The 24,616-nt window shown below is 41.4% G+C and overlaps 3 protein-coding genes across 4 annotated transcripts; 2 read left to right on the forward strand and 1 right to left on the reverse strand.

The window, feature by feature from the left end:
- The first annotated feature begins 567 nt into the window (after window positions 1–567).
- Window positions 568–7,553, forward strand: entpd5a (ectonucleoside triphosphate diphosphohydrolase 5a). Its single transcript, XM_034222297.1, has 13 exons — window positions 568–1,157; window positions 1,509–1,588; window positions 1,882–2,025; window positions 2,403–2,478; window positions 3,006–3,041; window positions 3,467–3,555; window positions 3,640–3,719; window positions 3,806–3,867; window positions 3,971–4,072; window positions 4,743–4,886; window positions 4,999–5,055; window positions 5,838–5,953; window positions 6,117–7,553. The coding sequence occupies exons 1-13, from the start codon at window positions 713–715 to the stop codon at window positions 6,198–6,200; spliced, it is 1,515 nt and encodes a 504-aa protein (XP_034078188.1). The 5' UTR covers window positions 568–712; the 3' UTR covers window positions 6,201–7,553.
- Window positions 7,554–7,901: 348 nt separating this feature from the next.
- Window positions 7,902–16,808, reverse strand: coq6 (coenzyme Q6 monooxygenase). The gene is made up of 12 exons (XM_034222584.1): window positions 16,393–16,808; window positions 16,008–16,142; window positions 14,699–14,757; window positions 12,785–12,911; window positions 11,469–11,599; window positions 11,276–11,383; window positions 10,950–11,012; window positions 10,736–10,843; window positions 9,909–10,111; window positions 9,129–9,244; window positions 8,612–8,778; window positions 7,902–8,026 (listed from the first exon to the last, which is right to left on the reverse strand). Exons 1-12 carry the CDS (start codon window positions 16,592–16,594, stop codon window positions 7,997–7,999), a joined length of 1,449 nt encoding a protein of 482 aa, XP_034078475.1. The 5' UTR covers window positions 16,595–16,808; the 3' UTR covers window positions 7,902–7,996.
- On the forward strand, window positions 16,656–23,331 carry fam161b (FAM161 centrosomal protein B). Of its 2 annotated transcripts, none has more exons than XM_034222582.1 (9): window positions 16,656–17,105; window positions 17,873–18,095; window positions 18,168–18,685; window positions 20,036–20,346; window positions 21,965–22,083; window positions 22,179–22,346; window positions 22,465–22,564; window positions 22,647–22,801; window positions 23,047–23,331. In XM_034222582.1, exons 2-9 carry the CDS (start codon window positions 17,884–17,886, stop codon window positions 23,126–23,128), a joined length of 1,665 nt encoding a protein of 554 aa, XP_034078473.1. In that variant the 5' UTR covers window positions 16,656–17,105; window positions 17,873–17,883; the 3' UTR covers window positions 23,129–23,331. The 2 variants fall into 2 exon arrangements, with proteins under 2 accessions (XP_034078473.1, XP_034078474.1); XM_034222583.1 differs by having other exon boundaries at window positions 16,656–16,933.
- Window positions 23,332–24,616: the final 1,285 nt, after the last annotated feature.

The raw sequence follows: 24,616 nt of genomic DNA on the forward strand, positions 1-24,616 counted from the left end.
TACTTATATTTTCAATTCCAAAAATTAGTGTAATTTAAGAGATTTAGATGTGCCTTTAGAGCTGCCAAATAAAAACTTACATCACTCTTAATTTAGGCACTTGTTAAGTTGTTAAAGTCCAAATAATTGCCGGGTGAAGGACATTCTGAGGCAAATGCACTCATAAAAAGCATTATAAGACAATTTATTTTGGTTTTCTTGAGTGTGAACCCATTCATTTTGACTTCTTTATAAATCCTTTTCCTTGGGGGAATTCTTGGCTCCGGTATAACCAGTAAATATGAGATGGGGAAAAAACACTATCAAAAATAATCCTCCACAAAAAAAAAGAAAGAAAAAGTTGTTGGTAGGCAGGTAGTTGGTCTCCAGCTCAGCTCACAGGAGGGGGGACTCCTGGTGGAGTTGGGATGGACCGCCACAGGATTGGTGGATGGCTGTTCTCGGTGTGGCCCCATGCCAAGCCCGTATGTCTTTATATAGTGTGAACGGGTGACCGGACAGTCCTGAGTGTGCATCGCATCCACTCTGCGTCTCTCCATCTCCACTGCTCTCTCTCTCTCTCTCTATCTCTCTCTCTCTCTCTCTCGCTCTCTCTCTCTCGCTCTCTCTCTGCGGGGCCCCTGTCAATCTTTAACTCCAGCAGCATCCACCATATCTTCTTCTTCTCCTCCATCTTTACTCCTGTCTCTTTCTTTCCCCGGCTGTGAAAACAATGGCCACGCCGAGCCTGCTCCTCACTTTCTCCCTGTGGCTCCTGGCTGGGAGCCTCATAGTGGAGGCGACTTACTACCGGCACCACCGCTACGTCCCCCACGTCTACCGCTACCGGGAACACTCTGACAACACGGAGAACCTCCTCCCTGAGGTCTCCGACCCGGAGCCTGTAGTCCCACAGCCGGGTGAGCCGATCTACCCCGTGATCCCCGAGGTGTTCCACCCGGCACCTGAAGTCCTACACCCCTTACCAGAGGCTTTCCACCCGGTGCCCGAAGTCGTGCATCCTGCACCTGAGCCCTACCACCGAGCTGAGGTTTTCCATTCGGTGATTGAAGCCTCCTCCCCCGTCAACACCAGCCGGGTTTTCTACGGGATCATGTTTGACGCTGGGAGCACGGGCAGCAGGATCCACATCTATAAGTTCATCCAGAAAGACCCTGGTAAGTGCACCACTTTCCCTCTCTCTACCTAAACCAATAGAGATTTGCATATACTGCTGGCTCCCACTCTGTCTACTTGCTGTTAGGTCATTCACTGTGTGGTGTGAGAAAAAACATTCACCGGCACAGGGCCAGAGCAATACAGCTGCTGAAAGTGGCTGAGGTTCACTTGTAATGTTAACTGCCTGACTCATATGTGTAGGCAGCAGGTCAGGGTGTAGGTGATACAGTCTAAATATCATGAGTTGCAAAAGGGAAAATATGCAATTATATGTAGTTGAGTTTCTATTTTTCTCCCAGTAGTATCCCTCTTGTTTATGATCTGTTCACTGACACTGACGTCTTTTTTAGTTGAGCTGCCAGTCCTGGACAATGAAATGTACTACGCCGTGAAGCCTGGTCTTTCTGCCTATAAAGACAACCCTGAGGAGGTATGTATGCGCCTTTGAACCATCAATCAATATTAATTATCAGGTATATTAGGGAGTTGTTCACAGTCTGCAAAACCACTGGGATTTTCTTTGGGTTGGGTTCATGTGATGTAAACAGTGTGTAATTACAAAAAATGCCTGCTTCTGATGCTGTCACTGCTGCTGTCTGCTACCTGTGATTTACACATGTTTTTAAAGACTTTGACCACTGAATAAATATCTTAGTTTGATTATGAAATGTTCCTCCATTTGATGACTAAGCTGCCTGTAACTGATTGTCATATTTTCCATAGGGTGGCAACACTATCCGTCAGTTGCTGAAAATTGCCAAGAAGACAGTGCCAGAAGAGGACTGGAGGAGGACGCCGGTGGTCCTGAAGGCCACAGCGGGTCTGCGTCTGCTGCCTGAGGATAAGGCAAATGCTCTTCTGAAGGAGGTAAGACATGTTTTCTCTCTGCCGTCAGACAGTTTGGTATAAACAGCACCCGTCTCGCCATGGAACGGGATGAGAAACCACTAAGTGCTTACAAGTGTCACTGAAAAAAAGCAGCAAGTCTGCCCATTTGGTGGCTATCATGTTGCAAAAAAACAGCTGTTGTGGGGTTGTGTGGAGTAACCATATTTGTCATTTAGAGTATTAAATCCAGGCTACTGTTCCAGCCATGCTTGTGGTTGGGTTATCTGTCACTCTAAAACAGAACCAGAGCCTGAATACACTTTATCCTGCCACTGGCAGAATATTTGGGTGTGCAGCCTTGAATATTTGTTGTGTTTTAACAGATCCAGCTGATAACTGTTATTAAACATCTACAGGTGCGAGAGGTTTTTGACGAGTCCCCTTTCTTCGTGCCAAACAACAGTGTTTCTATCTTGAACGGAGCAAAAGAAGGTAAATTAACTCTCAATGTCCTGTAACCAATTCGTACTATATATAATAAACAAAACATATGATTTGTATTAGTTTTATTTAAGACAGTTATATTTGATATATCAGGTGATTTAAGTGCCTCCTTTACTCCGGATGCATCAGACAATGCTTCTTTCATAATTGTTTTTACAAGAGCTCTATTTCTACCTCACTGAGACAAATAAGTAAGCCAGTGTGAGTTGTTGCCCCACGCCCAATCATTTAGTGCGATCCTCCACATCACTCATTAAGACACCCTCACAATGTAATGTTTCATCATACAATATCTGCCATTCATTATCCTTACTTTATGAGCGCAATAACTTGACATCCGAGACAATTGTAATTACCTGGGTTGGTCTGCATTTTGGTTACACCAACTTTAATATCAGCATAATGACAGAGAGCTGAACTAAAAAGTTAAGACATTTAAATGTGAAAGTTGAGCCTAGGTTCGTTGTAATCACTTTTACACTAATACAGACATTTTCACCCATGTGCTGTTTTAGGAGTCCTCGCCTGGGTCACAGTGAACTTCCTTACAGGTAAGACATTGCTTGTGTTTTGCTATGCTGGTGTTAGTGGTCAAGAGGCTCATATCTGAGGCTCCAGTGTACACAGAAGCCCGGCAGTGAAAGACTCTTGTCTCCTGTCTGAGGTTATGAGTTTGAATCACTGGCCCCAAACAGGTTGCAAAAACAAGCAACATTTCCTCACGTTTTTCACACAGCTATGGAATCATCTCATTTATTTTAAACCACCACCTTAATCTTAAAAATATAAATGTTTTTCCCTCTTGGTGGGGAAAAATGTAATCTGTAAGCATGCATCATCCTGACAGTAATGGTTGTGAATGGAACGAGTTCTAACTCAAACTGGTGATTAAGCTAAAGTAATACACACTATGCTCTGTTTGTTTCACTGAAGAGGAGTCATATCATGGTTTTAATGTTGAGCTTATTCTCCATAGGTCACTTGTACTCCAACACAAGGAGGACAGTGGGCATCCTGGACCTGGGTGGAGGATCAACACAGATCACGTTCCTTCCCAAGTCAAAGGTGAATTTTTGTATGTCCTGTATAAGCTTGTTTAAATAATTTCCTACCAAAAATGCCACACTAACATTGTTTTTTATCCAACAGAAAACGATTCAGTCTGCTCCCGCCACTTATATTGCTAATTTCAACCTCTTCAAACATACCTATCAACTCTACACACACAGGTAAATAACAGATAAAGAAGATGCTATATTCTTAATTATTTAGATTTAGCTTGATAACTCATATTCTATATGTCAATATCAAATAGCTACCTGGGAAATGGACTTTTTGCGGCCCGACTGGCGACTCTTGGAGCACTAGGAGCCGATGGTAAAGTATTTTCTTATAGCCTCCCTATTTGCCGTCTTGGCCATTCTTTCATAAATGTATAAAGGGAAGATTACAAAACTGTTTCTTGTTGTTGTTTTCCCAGGTCTAGATTGGAAAGTCTTCTCAAGTTCCTGCCTCCCGAAAAAGTTCACTGAAAACGTAACTTTTGGTGGAACCACCTACAAAGTTAGCGGGATTCCTGACGGTAAGATAAAAGCACCCTGAGGTTTAGATTGCTTTCCCAGTGCTTTGGATGAAGTGATCCACACATTCCTTTCTCAACTCCAGTAAACAATCGAGTACAGTATAATACAGTCTCATGAGAACATTTATGCACTGAAGTTTCAGTAACCTTGACGCCAAACGCATGTTTTGTCATCCTCTCTCTCTGTGTTCCCTCTTGAACAATTATACTGCAGTCAACCTTGTATTTAAACGAAAAGAAAACTGTCAGTTAACTTCACAAATAAGGCAGTCACTCCCATACCACAGTCAAGTAGCCAAAGGATGCTGGGCTTGTCCCTGAGTTGTTATTTTTTGTGCGGCTTGATCTGGACCGCTCACAATTATGTGGTAAAAATAGACAGCCCAACAGGGCCGCACTCACTGCCGCTCTATTTATCACATGGTTTTGCCGGCACAATTGAGCCAACCATACCCATGAGGCTGTGTGAAACTTGTCCTTCTGGGGCTTCCCTTGTACGGTGAACCCCTAGCTTCAGACACTGTCTAACCTCAAACTCGGCCTCCAGACTCACAATGGCATTCCAAACATCGCTGCCCCAAAACACCTTTAACTCATTGTTTACTCAAACATTTCCTATATAAGTTAAGTCTTATTTTGTCTACATTTAACCATTTCTCTCTCTCTACAGGCTATGCAGGCTATAAACTGTGCTACTATGAGGTTTTGAAGGTAATCAAAGGAATAGTGCACCAGCCTTATGAAGTGAAGGGCAGCAGTGTCTTCTACGCCTTTTCTTACTACTTCGACAGAGCTGTGGAGTCTGGCCTCATCGGTGAGTGGGTGCAGAGCAAAGAGTAACCTTCCAGTGCCATCGTCTTTCATGCTAATTATCTTCCCCTGCACAAAATAGGTATTCAAATTGCATGTTTGTTTTTTCTGCACAGATGGCAGTCGGGGTGGTGCGGTTGAAGTCAGGGATTTTAAGAAGAGAGCCAAAGAAGGTAAGAGTTACATGTTATCTTCTTGAGGGTTTCATACACATGTGAATGAACCCAACAATCTACAAGTTATATCAGTCCTTTAACCACTGAATTGAATGCAACAGTCCAGGCCCTAAACAGCAAAAACACTCAAACGTATTTTGTATCAAAAACACTTGGCACAATTGGCAGAGCCCATCCTGTCGAAAATAATTTAATACAGTAGTAAAATGTATTATGGAGATGGGTTATAAGACAAATGTAGTTTATAAAAGATCAAATACATGCTAACACCACTGTAAAACATTGTAGCGCTCATTAGCTTCAGTGATTGACACTTGCAATGTCCATGTAGAACCAGATTTGAGCAAGTAGGAAGGAGTTGATGTGTTATGTAAGGCTGTTTGTGTTGTGAGAACACTGTCACATGGTCTTGAGGAACATGTCTAGCTCAGGCTGGCAGCTGGGCTGAAGATGTCTGTCTGGTGCAGGCAGGAGGGCACCTGACAGCCACACACCACCTGGGGGCTGACACATACTGAAACACACAAACTGTGTACACGGCTATTTAACACCGCCACCCTGCTGCAGCCTTGTGCTGACCCTCAGCCCTTCTCCTCGCACCTCCCTGTTTATTCAGCCAAACAAAACAGATAGGTTATCTTCTAATCATGTAGCATAGGGGTTAGAAAGGCTGCTTATTTGCTAAAACATGGAATGTGACATCGTGATATAATGCAACAAGGTGTAATATCCTTTTTTTGTCAATTGTATATTAAACCTGTTGCTATTTGTGTTTGCAGTGTGCAACAAAATGACCAAGTACCGTGCTATCAGCCCCTTCCTCTGCATGGATTTGACATATATCACTTGTCTGCTAAAGGACGGCTTTGGCTTCAAGGACAGCACTGTGCTGCAGGTGAGTGACTCAGTGCTAGATTACTATATGGAGAGTAGGAGTCTAAGAGTTAAAAAATATGAAAAGCTACATGACAAAATGTTCATATTCTGTCTGTACAGTGTTGAAATTGTTTCGTTGTGGTTTAAATGACCCCCCCCCCCCCTGTCAATCTGTTCAACAGCTAGCCAAGAAGGTGAACAACGTGGAGACGAGCTGGGCCCTAGGGGCAACCTTCGACTACTTCAGAAACCTCAACATCCACTAAGAACGGCTCGCTGTCACTGCAGCCGGCACTGAGAGGGACAGTTTGTTACTTTTGGGCTTCCGTCCTCCGTCCACCCTTGATCAGACACACCTGGTCCGGCCACGCCCCTCCTCTTTTTCCCTCAACCTCCGCACCCTGCGAACACTCTGAGAACAGTTGAAAAAAGAAATCACTATATTTTTATAAGGCCAGCTATTTCTACTGTATGTTGAGCTCATAACTGGTGGGCTGACTTTATTTTTTTTAAAACGTTTACATTTTTGATTCCTTATAGGGGTGTCTGATCTGAAATGTCTTTCTCGCCTGCCTGTTAAGTGTGGAGGGTAACCAGCATGGTATAATGGTACTTACTATGATCCTGGTGTGCACTGTACAGTACAGTGGGATTTATTTAGAGACTAGTTGCTGAAACAGCAACAATCTTTCATGCTTGTAAATCAACTTTCTTCACATTCTAGGGGTTAATTATTTTAACCTGAATTCATTTCCTCATAGTCACTATTGGAAATAGAGCAGTTTGTAACCATACTGTACAGCTTATTGTCTTCAACTTTGCACATAACACTTTATTTGCAGATAGTGTAGCTAAGAAGTTTGCTTTGATATCGACAAAAGAGTTGTATATATATTCATCAACTAGAGTAGGATCGACCATGACTTCAGAGAGCGCCGTGGAGAGGCCTCTGGCAGACTGAATTGTATAGCTGTTACATGTATGGGCTTAATGTCTGTAGTTTTAAAGTCCAGCCATTATTATTTGTTTTGTCTACAGTGGAAAGGACCTTCAGCATTGCTTAATTGCAGGGGCCCAAGGTCAAACTTTAGAGGTCAATAACCTCTCATTAAGCATGGATAGTGAATCAAACAACGTAATTTACAGCTATTAAAAACAGCAAAAATGTAAGCAAAAAATGTAAAAGCTTTAAAACCCAGCTCTTTCATTTGATGCCGTTTTCTCAAAAACATTAGCCATTATGAATTCTGTTTTTGAATGCTCTTGTGAACTGTACAAATATTTATATAACTTTATATAATTTAGTCTATTTAAATTATCCTTATCCAACATTAACATTTGCATCTAACTGTTCTGTAAACCATGCTTTTGCTGTTCGTTCAGTATTTAAATAACTACTGCTGTATATACATAATGTAAATGTGTATTAGTGAAATCTTCACCAGGAACTGCTTTTACGTTGCAAAAAACTTTGCGCTGCACAATTGATCAGATATACCTGTATGTATGTATCAGTATGAATATCAAGATGACTGAAAATAGTAAAATGCTGTTTTTATTAAATCCAGTGAAAAAGTGTATTGTATACATGTATGTTTTAATAAAACATGAGAAATATACTTTGTGTACTTTTACATTTTTATACCCAGACAGTCTTCTCTTTTTCAAATTGTCAATGAAGTAAACGTTATTTTTCCTTTAAATTGAGAATAAAATTAAGCTTCTTATCAAACTACAAACATTGGATTATGACTATTCATTCTCAATACTGTTACCTTCATCCGAGAATGTAGCTCTTCATTAGGGCTGCTCAATATGAGGAAAATGAGTGATAACGTAATGAAATAAACAGCTATTAAAGTCTACTCTGCCATTCTTCTGCTTTCTGTACCAGCTAAAATGCAGTGTTGTAGATGTGGGTTAATTTTGCACCAAAGCAAAGACAAGAAAGAAGACGATCACAACGGTTAAAATATATCTTAGTATTTAATTGTTTCTACATTCACACATTTTACAGCCTCTGAAACTTACAATCTTTAAAGATCCACTGAAAACGAATGCATCACTTGCTTGCAAATGACATGATCTGCTCCTGTAGAGGAAAAAAAGACATGTACTCAGAAACTCCGTAACCTTTGAGTCACACGTACAAAAAGCCTGTAACAAGTGCGTGGCACTGCTGGCCTCTAAACAAGACCTGTAAACCAGCAAACTCTCAACATTTAATATGGAAAAAAGTCACGTTTAACTTTTGTGCCAACATGGTGAACTGCCTTTACAGCCGGTTACAGTTGTGTTGGTCTGAATCACTTAGTAGGGAATAAAGTCATTTCACATGAGTGGTCGGTAATAAAAGGGGTGTGAAAACACAAGCCAACACTGCTGTCCGCTGCCCGAGGGCCAGCCCAGCACCCCACCCACACACTTTTGGTAACACTACATTTGGGGCTAAACTTAGATGCCATAGTAGTAGGTTCTGAACCCTGGAAATTATAGACACCGCTAGTAAGCTTTTAGCTTTAAAGTAAAGCTCCGTGTAATCAGAAAAAGAGGGTGGAGGGTGGGGTCAGGTTGGAGGCGGAGTTCAGGTGGTTTATATTATCTGTGAGATGGCCAGGTCCACTGGAATGTGTGGGAACAAATGTTTGGATTTAGAAGCTAGAAGAGAGGAGCTTACTTTTAGCGTTGGGATCATGTTGGCGGCCTGCAGACCAAAGGTGCGTAGGAGAACCACGGGAGCGGCGTTAGTGGAGTAAAGGCGCTTCATCAGGTCGATGGCGGCCATCATGGGAAGATTTTTCCGCTGGCGTTCAGTTTCATATTCTAACAGGTGCTGTATTGCTCCTGCACAAACAAACAAAGAGAATATGAAGACATAGTATAAGCTTGTGTCTGTCTTTCATATGTTTTCTGCATTAAGTCAAAACACTGGTGCTGCTTTGACTTCAGGGAAAGGAACAGTGGAAGGAAACAACTACATTTCTCATAACAGCATTTAATTTTTTTTCAAAACCCAACTTACTTTCTTGGCAGAATGAAGAGACAAAAACACATCAAATAAAATGTTGCCGGAAAAGCTGTTGCTTTTTATAATTTGGATCAACAGCATGCATTTGAGTTGGGGCTATGGAAAAGAGCTTAGCGGAAACCACTATGGTTTGCAGTGCTTGTGTCTGTTTAGAGTTCTCACTGACCCAAGTCCTTCCCGTCAAAGGCTGCCTGGCTCAGGAGCTTTGTGAGGCAAGCCACATCCCCAAAGCCGAGGTTGGCTCCCTGACCCGCCAGAGGATGGACACGATGGGCTGCATCCCTGCAAAGACAAACATATCCCTCATATGCATTCCACTCACAGAGGGCTATTTTATGCACTGAAAAACCAGTGATGGAGAACAGATCATATCTCTTACTTAAAAAAAAAGTAGCAAAACCACAATGTAAAAATATACTGTTATATATAATATATATAAATATGCACTTCTGTATCAAAATATACTTAGAAATAGCAAAGTAAAAGTACTCATTACGCAGAGTGGCCCATTCAGAATAATATAATTATATCACTGGATTATAATTATTGATGAATTGATATGTTAGCATCACTAATGTTGCGGCTAGTTACGTGGAGCTAATTAAAACAACTTTATATACTGCCTGGTAGCTGAATCCATTATTAAACATCATCATTTATAATGTGGGGTATATTTTGTGGTAATTAACTAAGATTATTTGCATTGAAATTATAAGTTTAAAGTAACAGAAAACTAAAAAGACTAAAGTAAAGTACATGTATCACAAATTGTATTAAAGTACAATAGCATAAGAAGTTACATTCCTCAATTAACTTAATGATTAGTAGAGAAAACAATGAACAACTCCTATGCATACTCATATATAAATCTGATATTCAGGACTTTTTTTAACAGTATTTGACTTACAAAATGTGCAGAACATTACTTTCCTTATGGCTATCTTACCCAATGAGAGCTACGCGGTGCCTGATGTACTCTGAGGCATGACCGATGCCCAGAGGAAACATGACCCTGGACTTCGGGCTGATCCCCGCCACACTGGGGGGAAGCTGTCGAGGTGAACCTGCGGACGGCATTAAGACAGACAGGGCGCTGCGGAACAGAGAGCCGGCCGTCTCAATCAGCTCCGACTGGTTCTCATTACTCCACTGCAAACAGACAGAGACATATTCACACAGAATGAATAACGACCAGAAGAGAGACAAAACAGACATTATCCCTTTGAATGGTCAAATAAATTAGCTGACATAGGAGTAAAGCTGAACTTCAGGCCAGCGAAAGTACTATTTTTCCCCTCCCTAACTAACTGGTTTGGCAGGGCTTTGAGAGCTGGGCTAATTAAAAGAAGATGCCGGCCTGGCTATGCAGTTGAATTAGCTTTGTTTTAAAAACATTCCATGCAGTAATGGTCGACACTGGGAAACCACAGGTTTAATTAGCAAACCAGGCCTGAAACCGAACATGACTCAACCGTGGTGACCCTGTCCATCAGCAGGCCCAGTAAAAATAGCCAGCTTGGGGAAAAGGAGTTTCTCCAAACACAAGAAAAATGGATAGGTATGCCATTCTCTTAGTGAAATATTAGTATTGTATAACTTTTGGGCCAAACAATGACAGCATTGTTTGTATGAGTCACAGAAAAACAGCTCAACACTTAAGTGGGTCTATGGAGAATCCCTGCCACATGTAGCACAAATACAGATGTTGCAATATCTTCTAGACTGTCTATGAACACAACATCAGCAGTTTAATGGTAACAAGGCATGACTCACAAAGGCAGAGTTGATAGCGTCGACAAAGCTCTCCTCATCCAGCTCCAGCAGCTCCTCTGCGAGCCGATGGCTGGTCGACCACACCAGAGAGCTCTCTGTGTCCGACAGCTGCAGCGCACAGAGCGGGGTTAGTGAAGAGTTATCAAATACTTATGAGACCCAAGGAGACTTCGAGTAGAAAAAAATACTGCAGTAAATAATGCAGATATATTACCGGTAACATTGCAATGGGTCCAGTTGGGAGGAACCGCTGCCATGCGACATTGTTCTCTGTGGGCTGTACAACACATACATCAGATTTAATCAAATATCATACTGAAGTATTGTGGCATTGCATTATATGGCACACATTTCTAATTACATATCTTATTACATAAAATATTACAAAGGGTACTTCTGGATGGATTTGACATTAAAATGACGATCATAATAAAAACACTTAACAGTAAATTCACTCAGTAACACCCAATAGTTATTGCTTAAGAGTGTATCTTTTATGGATATCAATTGTGGGGAGAATGTGTTGAATGTGATGCTCACCTCTGATAGATTCAGCACAGCGACCACAGCTGATTGGTCATAATTCCACTTGACTGTGGGTATCCCCAGGGCCCGGCGCACCATTGAGTTTGGTCCGTCTGCACCAATCTGAAAACAGATGAGCAAAAGTAAAAAACAAAAAAGGCTTAAAGAAATGCAGACTTATAGTTTGTGTTGATGGGATTAAACTAACCAACAGCTTGGTCTGAACCGTCTCTCCGCTGGCCAACGTGACCTTGACCCATGGGATAGAGTCAGCTGCCTGGTGGGGCATCGGCCACGCGTACTTCACCACCTTGGACCTGTACTGAACTTGCACGTTATCTGACAAACAACAAGGACATAAACGTGGTGACTACAAAGGCGACAGAAAAGAAAAACAGTGGTCCTTAAAAAAAAAAAGGCAACTGGTAAGGCTCTCACAACAAGAGGATCAATCTTCAGTTGTGTGTTTGTAGCATCACACTACTACTACTTTCTATTTCCAAATCGAGAGGATGCTTTTTTTCTGCAACCAAAGCAGTGGGAGATCTATAAACCACTTCATAAAATATCATTGGTTTTCCTCCCTGGCACACAGTAGCTGCAAAAGTTGACATTTGACAATCTCCCTAATGATCTTGGCCTGCCACATTGCCCTAACTAATAAAGTTTATCTACAAAAACACCACGCCACACTTTGCACATGCTGCCTGCTTTTTGGATTTTGCACTCTTCCTAAAATATCAGCAGCAGGTCAACCCAAACATGAAAGGATCCCGAGCTACGCTGCCTCGTGCCGACTTGGAGTGGGACCCATGCACAGATCTGCTACTGGTTTCTGAGCGCTAATGTCAAGTGTGGGTTTCCAGAGGATGGAGAGCAGGGTTACATTGAAACCAGCTGTCGTGGTGCACACTTTTCATGTACTGCATCTTGAGCGTAACAACATCATGGCTAAAATGGGAGGAGAGAGAGAGAAGCAGGCACAGTGGAAGGCACATGAGGCAAAAACGTGCCGTAACCACACATCCGTTGGTTGGTGCAAAATGTTGAAAACTGTTTTATAAATATGTCACATACTGTCAAGCACGTAGCAGAGCAAAGTTTTATTTGCGAACCTCACAAAAGTTGGTCAAATGTCAACAGCATTACAGCACCATACACTGTCAGGGCTTTGGTGTCTAGAGGTGGTGAAGTTTGGGAGCACATGGTAACTTTAAATAGGTCACTGGACCACTTCACGTGTCCTCAGAGGGTGACGGGGCCCGGCAGTTCCCAAAATGTGAGGGTTTGATTGAAATTGCAGGAAAAACATAAACGGCTCCATGGGCTTAACTCGTCTTTAAAAACAGTCACCAGGAGAGAGTACAAATAAACAAACCTGGGGGAAGGATGGAATAAATGTGGCTGCATTAGCTGCCAGACTCAGCATCCATTAGGCAGAAGGAACAGGAATCAAAAGGTCGTACAGAGCACTGCTGCTTACTGTGTGGGGCTTCATGTTTTAATCATAACTGCTGTGCTTACCAGAAAGGCTGTCCAGCTGTTTAGTTAAAGCAGCCACAGCGATGTCGTTCTCCACGATGTATGCCATCTCGTCCTCCAGGTTGTCCTTATCGAATGTGATCAGGGCATCTGAGCAGGCGTCCCAAACCTAAATGAGAGACTCATTATGCCTGTGGTCTACAACTCTATCCTTAAATGCTATAATGCTATAGCTGGGCAGAGAAGTGCAGCTTCATTGAGCTGAACACATCAAAGTGGTTAGCTGCTGTCTAAGGTTGGCACAGCCTACAGACATCAACCCAGAGCCATGAGGGTCACCAACACCCTCCGGCTGCTCGGCTGCCTTCAGCTTAATGGAGCTCTCTGAGGTAGAAGACTACATGACATTTTGTGATGTGGATTTTTAGAAAACATTTTCTTGGAAACATAAATAACCAATGCGTGTTTGTGAACATGAAGAGGAAGTCAATATTTATCCGCAACCGAAAGCGGCAGAATGAGATATAGTTTTAGGTTACTCTAATTCCAACCCTGAAAGTACTGTTTGACTTAAACATGTGGGGGTGAAAAGTGTTTGTACAAGGTTAATCCTCTCCTGGGTTGTAACTATGGTGACAAAACCCTTCATTTTGCAGTAATATGCTGCTGCACTGCTTTTTTCCAACTTGCCATAAAGTAGGGGGGACATACCCTACAGAAAACCACTAATGGCAGTGGGTTTGCAACTTGTGATAAGTGGTTAGAAAGAAAGATTTACGGAGACCAGCCCAAAAATGTTTTGGTTTTGTTTAGTGCTGGGTGAAATTATGCAGCTTTGGGGTAAGAATGCATTACTACATACTTCACGATTCAAAGAATAAACTCGCAACTTTAAAAGAGAATAAAGTAGCCAAAATTATGCTTTAATGGAAGAAAACTGTGTTTGCCTTGTGTTTCCAATCCAAACCCTCAATGCTTACTGGACATTTAACGTGGATGAACATTTTACTGCATGGAAAGAATGTTATTTGGAGCTGATGTGCAGTACATACTTTCCAGTGAAATGTATATGATGAGATTCAATCGGCAAACAAGCCAAAGCAGTGGTAGCAGAGTGAAGGTATAATGGGAGAGGCATACTACCATAATCACTGTAAGGCACTGCATGATGACATCTTAGGCCCAGAGAGAAACCCTGCGGTCGGGTGTTCGGTTCACACCGACCACATCTTACAAGAGCGACTGAGCCTGCACCCAGAGCCGTAAAGCGGGTTCACTTTGCAGCAAACAACCGCTCTCCTAATCTTTCATCTTCTTCCCGTTGTTCACATGAATCTTCGTAATTATAAGATGTGGGGAGTGACTACCAATTTGGGGACGTTAAAATGATTTATCCTTCATTGAAAACATGGCTTTAATAAATAAAACTTGCACGGTCAAACTCCAGTACTTCGAATATGCCAGGAAATGTTCTTTTTGATTTTTTTATAAATATACTTTGTGTTCTTTGGCATTGCTCTTGCCACAGATCCTGCCAAACTGCTCAAAACTAAGGCATAAATTGCACGAAGGTATGAACAAAATGCATGTTACATGAAACCCCTGCTTCCAGACATTTTTATGTGAACAATTACATAGAATACACATGATTATATGATACAGTATTGTGTTGCTTGTTCATTAAGCTAGATGAATGAGTAGAAGCCGAGTGTCACAGATTTTTCTCCTCACAAATTGTATGGTGCTGTGATTGATGGTTGACAGAAATACAGACAGTATTCTTAAAACTAGAAAATCTGGAGGACATGTGAAGAAGAACTCAAATTGTGTAACAGGAGGTTTCTGGAAGATGCTCCATATTGAAGTTGGCTTTAGTTATTTTTGTTTGTTTTCTATGAACTTTTAACCACATAAATGTGAGTTACTAAAACATTGTGATGCAATATTTCAACATACCTGCATCTTTTTATAGGGTTTGCACCTCATCTGTGTGATGTGATCCCATGCTCCAATACCTGTGTGTGCAGAAACACATTTCAGAACAATTACAACACTAATTGAAAGCAACAATGTATACCTAAAGTAGTATGTGTTGCAAATAATTGTAATCAATCAAAAATGATGATTTGGATGAATGTAACATTTCTCAGTGGAAGTCAAGTGCATATGAATGAATGCCAATCCATTTAAAAAAGACTGTTCAGGGCAATATCTTATGGAATTACCTCAAATATAATAGAATAAGAATGTAAATCATTGTTTTAAGTTACTGCTACAAGTTGTTGCCTTTTAATTTTTGCACAGGCGCCATTCGGAGGCATCGAGGTCACAGCAAAGCACAACATTTCCAATAACTTCATGACCACACACCACTGCATTCTTATCAAATTCTCTCTTGAGATTTAATTGGCAAAATCTTTGATCAGATAAACGGGTTAAACAAGGTCAAGGAGGTTATTTGAGATGTAGAGCAAAGCTCAAGTGTGTCTGTTTCTCATTGGCACCTGTGCATATATTATCTGTTATAAAAATACAATGGTGCAGCGTAATACATGATAATGTATGGTTGTTATTTTTGTTTTGTTTCATGCCATTTTTTTTGTTTTTTAGCATGAAGGGACTATAACTGCATTTCATTGTGCAACCATGTGCTTTACAATAAACATAAACTAACCTTAAACAATTAAGACATGAAGCATGATAAATGTGGATGAACTCATGTTTCAAACAATCAAATTAATTTACCCAAAGTAATATTATTATTATTATAAATGTTTATCTGTATTTGTTTGTTTTTGGGGTAGCAGAGGAAATGATCTAATTGATCTAAACACTGCGGAAAATTACAAAATGAATCTGCTCCGTACTTTTTAACTATCATATGGTTAATAACTAGATGCACCGTCTATGGGTAATGTTTAGCTATTTCTATGGATTCTAGATCCACTGTGGCAAATTTAAGACTTAGAAAATGTTTCACAGACAAATCCATCAAGCCCAGGGAGGAACAAGTCCGGTCAGGTATGATCCCTGCTAAGCTTGGGTGACTGGACAGTGTCTGATCCCATGATTACGCTGTGGGAGCCATTTCACTTCTCACAGGAAGGGAGGTAATCCCAAAAAAAATAACTTTTTGATTTATTTTCTGTCTGTGATGAATTTGTCTTTTCAAAAGTACAACGTCTTTAAAAAAGAACATAATCCAAAAATAGTATAAGACATGTTCATTTTTGTTTGTGCCAGGTTGTTTAAGTATATACTTTACCAGTGAGGAAGGAGGCGGAGCCTGGACTGATGGAGCTAACTCTGGTGCTGTAGGTGTCTGGGACCTTGTCCATCACTTTCTTGTTGCCAGCTTCAAGGAGAAGAATCTTCTTACCCTCCAAGTTGGGATCCATGCCTGGCAAAAAAACATGTATACAATTGGAAGCACATAAATGGATCTCAGCAGTGTTGATACAGTGTTTAGATCTCAGCAGTGTTGATACAGTAAGAATAACATATTTAGGTTGCGAGTGTAAAAAACATTGTAGAAGACTCTCCTTTTGCATAATTGAGTTAGTATTTAGTAGCTTTAAGACTAATACACAAACGTTTCTATGGGTTTATCTTATGTAGTGCAGGTTTGCATGAACAAATATGTCACTCACCCAAGGAACATGCCATTGCAGATCCAACCAGTCCTCCCCCGGAAATAATAACATCATAAACCTCATTTTTGCCAGACTCGTCCCTATGTTCTGCACACACAAATCCTCTGCTGGTGATTTTTATAGCAGATACATACTTTTCTGCAATTAAACACCGACCAAGTCCGTTTAGGAACAGCGTTGCCCTTGAGAGCTTGTGCATAATTCTGTCTTTACTCTGTCTTCACATGGAACAAGCCCCGCAAAAAACAGGAGGACAACTTTGAAGTCTGGATACTTTCATATGAAAATCGGACGGATGTTTTCCCCTGGAATTTGTCCTAATAACAGCAGCTGTGTCCCTTTTTCTGTAACCCAGCCATGTTTTTGTTGACATGGACAGTAGAAGTACTTCCGGGTTTTGTGTCCAATCACAGAAGACGTCTGTCACGTAGACGTATGACTGTCGCGGCCGCCGTCGTTTCTGCTTCTGTCCACAAACAGTGCTAATGCTACCAAAACTGAGGAGAGTGTGTTGGAGAAGATACTTGTTTTCTCTCAGGTGTAGTTAATACTCTTGTTTTAGTCTTTATTTCAACAACAGTCCTCTTTAGCTTAGCGAATAAGCTGCAGTGAGTGTTTTTAGCGGATATATAACGTAGAAGTTAGCTTGCTCAAAGTTACGTTTGGAAGAATACGTCGAGAAACACTTCCTAAAACTCGTCTTTTAGCAGGTTGGCATATGATTATTACTTGTATTTATTTAACAATATTTTTATAAATAGAACGAAGCTTAGCATATAAGTGTTTTAGTATATACGTTTGGTAACGTAACTTAGGGAAAGCTACTAAATCGACTTTATATGATATTACTGCCAGACCTAGGTTGAGAGCGCGACGATTTGGTTACCACGGTAACCCATTACCACACTGGAGGTGGAGTTGTCAGCAGGTCTCATTTGAGTTGAGACCTGTAAAAAATATTTGTAAAAAATAAAGATTTTGCTATAATAATTAACTTAATTTAACCATTTCGAAAAATGTGTTAGATACATTTAATATTTTATGTTGAACATTGTGAGGAAATATTGAAAATGCCAATTACAACATCCCAGAAAAACCAATAAACACTTATAAATATACACCCAAATATATTCACATTTAAGAAGCTGAAACCAAGGACTGTTTTTGTTATTGCACAAGAATATTACTTAAATTATCTTAAGTCCTTTAAAAAAAAAGAAATAATCTTTCTGTTCAATTTCTGTTCTTATTTAAAATGTAGTTCAACTGTTCAATATAAGAAAATGCCCAGAGATCAAATAATTGAAAAATGATAACTGAGTGAGTAATGTTAATGTGTGTTCAACTTGTTGTTGTGATTTTTTGTCAATTTCTTTTGATAGACAAATAGATCAATGGACTATGCATTTAAACCCTAACTCAAATAGAACAATGATTAGTTAACAGAAGTAAACAATTCCTTATTTTCATGTCACAGCTCTCAGAAATATGCCAAAGTTGGAGACCTTGCTGGAAGATGGACTCAGATCAGAGTTAATGCTCAAGCAGCATCTGAAGGCCCTGAGTGAGACCCTCAGGCAGCAGCTGCAGGAGACACAAAGGAGACAGAAAGAGAAGCTTGAGAGGAGGATTCATCAGAACTCTCTGCTGTCAACAGATGTGGACCCAGAGTCAAGAAATGAAATGAAACATCAGGCCAAGTAGGTTTCCTAAATGTATTTCATATTTAGTCATCATTTTAATACATTTATTTTCTCAAATACCTTTTTCAGACATTTGGGAATGAGGAAATCTTCCTCTACCTCTGCCCTGATCTCAGGCAAAGAGACATTGAACCATCTCAGGCAATCAGAGAAGTCATTTTCTCCAGCCTGTCTTTCTTCAAATTGGAAGAATGGTTCAGTCAGGGCTTCCAGGCTGGCTCCTGCTGGGACACAGTGTGAACGGTTTGCTGTATCTAAAACAACACAAGAGATGAGAGAAGATGAGGCCACGGCTGAGTGTCAGAGGAAGTTCTGCGCTCGCCCAGTGCCCAGCCACGTCATCCAGCCCCTCTATCAGGAGATGATGGAGCTGAAGGAGAAGGAGAGGAAGCAGGGCCTTGAGCACAGGAGGGACTTCTGGCTCTCTAGTCAAAGACCTTTCAGCTTCCAGGAGAAAGAAAAGGAGAAAAGGGAGAAGCTAATAGCGTTGATAAACCAAGACACAGAAGATCAGAAAACTAAGGCTACTGCTGTAAGGAAACCTCCTCACAAAGAGGTCAAAGACCCGTCTGATTCACGGCTGAAAGGTGGGTCTTCCTTGATTCATCAAAATTCATAGTAGCATATGCCCTGTAGAAACTAAGCCTTTTTATAAGCATTAGACAACATTCAAACCCATGTTGTTTTACTTGTTTTGTTCATGAATTCATAGATACATTGTATATGATCTAAATTTGTCTCAAAGAAGTTGCTGAAAATGTGTCTTTACCCAGTGTTTCCCCTATATACATTCAGCAGCTGCGCTGCGCCGCTGCTGAATTATATAGGGGAAACACTGGGTGAATGTATGCGCGCCGCTGCTATGGGGCGCCAGCCAGGTACCAACAAAAAAATACATTAAAATAATAATCCGTGGCCACACAGCCTCTGTGAGCGAGCGAGACAGAGCGAGAGCGAGAGAGCTAGAGAGAGCACACCTTTAACTATTTAATATAGTTGTAAAAAATAAAGTAAGAACTCATTCCAATGCGTACTATAGGACAGTAAAAAAGAGTTTAAAAGGGGAGTGATTAGTAATATGCATAAAGGAAAATAAAGAATACTAACTAGATAACATAAGATAAGAATAAACAAGTTTAAATGATTTGTTATTGGTTGTGATCATATTCTAAAGATGTTTGGATTATTGAAAAGTATACAGCTCCCTTTCATCTGAGTGTTGAGAGCTGTATCCATAAATTCATTCATTCAAGTGCACCAGATTGATGCATTTTACTTCAACATTTCAAAAAAAAATCTTCCCGGGGGTGCATGCCTCCGGACCCCCCTAGAGGATGTGAGGTCCACCCCCAAATAAAGCAGGTTAAAATGATTAAATTGCATACATTTTATTTTGATTGTTTGTTATGTGGATGTGTAGTATTTGTGTTACTGTATGTTCAATAAAGGTTATTTAGCAAAATACACCTGTAGAGCCTCAAGAGCTTTTCTTGTGCGGGCAGACACATACATATTGGCGGGGCGCACTTCGCACGCGCACACACGAAAAAATTCCACACGCTCACATTTAGCTAGGCCCGCATGCCTTAGCACCGCTGCTATGACTCCATCCTAGGGGAAACACTGCTTTACCATTTCACTTTTTAATTCATGGTCACAGTCAGCCCTATTCATATTTAAACCAAAATGTACCAATGTTGGCTTCTCTGTAGCCTTTACAAAACAAAAGCAAAGTTATGACATTTATTATTAAGAGAATAATTGTTTATGTTGTTTATATAATGTTATATTGGATGCATACAGTATATCTGATACACTAAGCGTCTTTGAGCATTAGGAAAAGTGCTATAAAAATACCATGTATTATTATTATTATTACTATACTGTTGAGTGACATGACTTACTCTTCTGCATCACCTCACTGTAATTCCGTGCAGACCAGGAGCTTGGCAGACATGTCCCCACTCAGACGGCAGTGCCACATGAGAATCGTACCGTGTCAGGCAGCCCCAAACTCTGCTCCGCTGAGCGCAACAGGAAAGAAAAGTTGGGTTTTCTGGATGAGAGACCCAGCTTCCAGCCAAAAATCCTCCAGCGTGTCCCTGACTTCAGCAGGCTGCACAAAGCCTTACAGACAGAAGGGCTGAGAAAATCTCAGAGTAAAGATATGATAAAATGTCAGCCCTTCTTTCTGAGGACATCAGCTCTCCCTGCAAGGCAAAGTAGGACCAGCCCTGAAGAATCACAGGTAAAACATATCATTTACCACAGACACCATTTTAAGAATATGTTATAATTGTTTTATTTGCCTATTTTAACCTGTTTCGGTTAAGAATATGGGCTTATCTTTTTCAGTCTCTATTGTTTTTAATATTTTGCTTTGAAGTTTTTATCCACATTTCAATAATCCCCTGTCAATCTATGGGAGGTAGGTCTGAGACTAATTCATAACTTTTGCAAAAATATTACATAAATGTCTTTAAGGGCCAGTATCTCTCGAGGAATTACATAAGAAGACATCAAGGACTCCAACGCACCAGGCCCAGATGGCTAAACATTTTAGTTTTACATTTCTCTGTTCAATGCATGGCTCAAGACACATCCACCCACCACTTTGTCATACCCTTCCCTTTTTTTTATTTATTAAAACTTCACATGTTCTAGATGACAAACTCATTACCTAAACCCTTGCTCGTTTATATAAAAGCCTAATGGGTACAAGAGAACCGTTTTGCCAACTGTACAACACTTTATTGTGTCTTCCTGCCGTCCCTCAAAGACGTTTTTATGTCATAAAATGTGACAAATAACTTTGACCTGGTCACATATGACTCTCTATTCTGTGTCCTTGTTTGATGGTTAAAGATGTATTGCATTGGTTAAGTTCTTGTGGGGTTATGTGTTATTTTTTTGGTCCTGTTCAGACCAGTCCCCTCAGTTGTGGAACAAGAGAGCTATTTCAAATATGTTCAATGGGTCCTCTTTACAGAGGGAATATTCAGTTATATTTTTACTTCTTCACCTCATAATTTATCAAGTTCAACTCAAGCTTTTCTTTTTTAGACTTGTCCCCATTTCACCATGACCATCCCTATACAGTACATGTTCCTAGAAATGTGTCTGGGTGGATGATTCACATGAAGGCATTTCTGAGCAGAATTAATATAACAGTAATTTCATAAGAATAACAGTAATTTACACTAATCCAAAATGGTAGAAGGAACTTTGTGATCAGTGAAAGTTCCTTCCTGCCATCCTTTCATATCATTTATCACTCTGCCCAAAATTATACAATTACCAGAGATCTTTTTATATGAGCTATGCCAATCATTTTTGGGCAAATTCCTCTGATTTGACTAATACTATATATATACTTGCCACATAGTACTTGCCAATGTTTTGAGTGTGGCACTTAAAAAAGCTTCTTCAGTCACAGTATTTGTAGATTAACATCACATAGGCCAAAACAAAGAGACTCTGAAAACACAACTCTATTTATTTTGAATATCATAGACATTAGCACCAAACTGTGTCATCTTAAAGACATGTCACTAATTCATCTTTGACATGTTCTGTGAATGTTGATGACATTTACTCTATTGATAGTTCATGCAGTAATTGTTGAAACAAAAACATAATGAAGTAAAGAGGAAAAAGATAGACATTTATTATAACTGATATGGTTAGAATTTCCCTCTCAAACGATGTATTGTTTTTGCCAGGCATTGTCAGTCTCTCTGATTTGGCATGTCTATACAAGGCCTTCATAAATGCATCCGACCTCAGTCTACACACTGATGATATGTGGTAAACTAATATATTGGCTTCTATTTCAGCTAACAAATGAAAATGTTTCTACTTCACAGCTACCTACAAAAAGTAATATCAGCAGAAGCAAGTCACTTGGGGCTTTAACATCCCTGTCTGCAGACACACTCCCCACATATATCACAGATGCTGCAAGGAAGCGCTGCATGGCCATCAGGTGAGTTGGATTATTTTTGATATTTCTTTGGAATTTTATACTTGTATTCCTCTTGGTTCTACACACTAAATAGGTCCATCCTCTGACCTTCACAGAAAGTCAATGGAGATAAGGGATAGCAAGAATGAAGAGAGTGCCGAGTGGTTGAGGAAGCACCAAACGAGGTCGCAGGCCATGAAGAAGACTATCACTCTCCATGCCAAGCTGCTGGACCCACACGAGAGCTTGAAAGAAGTGTTTAATGACAAACTTCAGCACCATCGGTGAGTAATGGACAAGTGAGCCCGTTCTTCTCCAAATGTTCAACCTTTGCAACTCGCATCACAACAACCACACGCGCCTACCGCAGGAGCTCAAACTATAATCTTCTCTTTCATGAAGAGAGGCTGACCAACAAAGGATGAGAGACTACATGAAGGAGTTACGGGACATGAAGGCACGAGTTAGCGAACGGCCTTATCTGTTCGAACAGGTCAAACAGGTGAGTTACAAACTGAGAAGATCACATCACGTTGTGAATGATGTTCCCCTCAAGCATAACTTTGAGTTTCTTTTACTGACAGAAAAATGCGAAGGCTCACGCAGAGCAGACATACAGGAACACGCTGAAGACAGCTGGTTTAAAGGAGCAATTTGTTGAGGAAAATGGAGAAGTAGCATCTATATCTGAGGAGGATTCAGACGAGAACTGCAGCACGGAGGAAGACATTCCCAGCAGGTATGCAGAGGGAGTATTTTAGCAAGTTTTGTTCATTCACTATGTAATACCACTTTTTCCGGTACAATCACGAATAGCACTAGTGCTTGGGAGCCTAGGACTTCTTGTGGTTTGGTCATATTGCATTACATCATTTTCTAAGCTTGCCCTGTAGTCTTTAGTGAAGAAAGACCCATACTGAAGCCAAGTAAAAGTTCAATGTAATTACCATACAGGCATTTTCTAACCCAACATGTCTGATTTAGGGAGGAAAATGTAGACGGCGGGGAGAAAATTGAAGATGTGGAGGAGAAGAGCGTGAAGTCCAAAGTGGAAGAAAGGCCATGATCAAAAAGGTCAAGGCGGCAAAGCGTTTTTTATGGCCTCTCCGCTACAAAACAACGCTGTCCTCAAAAATTATTTATGTTACGGCTAACTATCTGTCACGATCTGTCTTGTCTAGATCTGTTTTTGGTTTTCTGTCTGCGTTGTGTCTTGTCTAGATCTGTCTTTGGTTTTCTGTCTGCGTTGTGTTTTGTCTTGTTTAGATCTGTCTGTGGTTCCCTGTCGTTAGTTTCCCTGGTGTGTCTGATTACCCGATTGTGTTCACCTGTGGCCCCTGTGTTTTCTCCTCCCTCCTCACCTGTGTCTTGTTTGTGTGATTAGTCTTGTGTGTATTTAAGTTCTGGTTTTTCTGTCTGTCTTTGTCGGTTCGTCTTGTGTCATGACTAGTTAGTCGGTGAGTGTTCTGTTTTGTCTTTGTTTATATCCTAGCCTTGAAATAAAGGAGTTTTTCAGTTTATATCTGCATTTGGGTCCTGCTTCCAACACACACCGTAACATTACGAACCAACCAGAGAAATGGACCCAGCAGATGATCCTTTTGAAAGGGAGCTGCTTTCATTCACCTACTTGCTGGCTTGCAGCTATGGTGAATGGAGGGGAGCGTCCGGAGTTCAGCAGCGAGAGGCTGTTTTGGCAGGGGCGCGCCAGATGGCAGCAGAGAAACTATGTTTCGTTGAGTTCTTACCTGACTGGATTTTGGACTTCCTTGAAACATGTGATTCCCGGCCTGCTAGCCCCAGGCATGCTAGCTCCATGTCTCCCAATTCCCAACCTGGCACCATACGCCTTGGTGGGTTCCGCCTGAAGTCAACCCGTGCTTCTGCCCCAGTTCCTGCTCCTGTCCAGGAGTTGTATTCCGGAACTCGTCTGGCTTATGGAGGTCCACGGAGTATTCAGGCGGCTGCTAAGAGGAGTCGTCGCAAGGCCAGGCTAGCAGCCCGAGCCCCAGCAGCCATGGTTCCGGCTACAGAACCGGCCCACACAGCCATGGTTCCGGCCCCAGCAGCCATGGTTCCAGCCCCAGTTCTGGCCCCAGCAGCCATGGTTCCGGCCCCAGTACAGGCCCCAGCTGCCATGGCTCCATGCACCAGTACCGGCCCACGCAGCCATGCTTCCATACTCCATTACCTGGCTTACACAGCCAGGGTCCAGGCTTCCGCTCCGCGCCCAACAGCCATGGTTCCGGCTCCAGTGCCGGCCCCAGCAGCCATGGTCCCTGCTTCAGCTCTGGACCTTACAGCCATGGTTCCGGCTACAGAACCGGCCCACACAGCCATGGTTCCAGCCCCAGTCCTGGTCCCAGCAACCATGGTTCGGGCCCCAGTACCGGCCCCAGCAGCCATGGTTCCGGCTTCAGTACCGGCCCCAGTAGCCATGGTCCCGAATCCAGGACTGGCTTACCGGCCGACGCCAGCTCCCCGAGTCCTGTCGGTGTACCGGCCGACTCCAGCACCTCGTCTCCTGTTGGCTCTCCAGCCAACACCAGCTCCC

The sequence above is a fragment of the Gymnodraco acuticeps genome, unplaced genomic scaffold (genome assembly GCF_902827175.1).
Source record: "Gymnodraco acuticeps unplaced genomic scaffold, fGymAcu1.1, whole genome shotgun sequence".
Lineage (NCBI taxonomy): Eukaryota > Metazoa > Chordata > Actinopteri > Perciformes > Bathydraconidae > Gymnodraco > Gymnodraco acuticeps.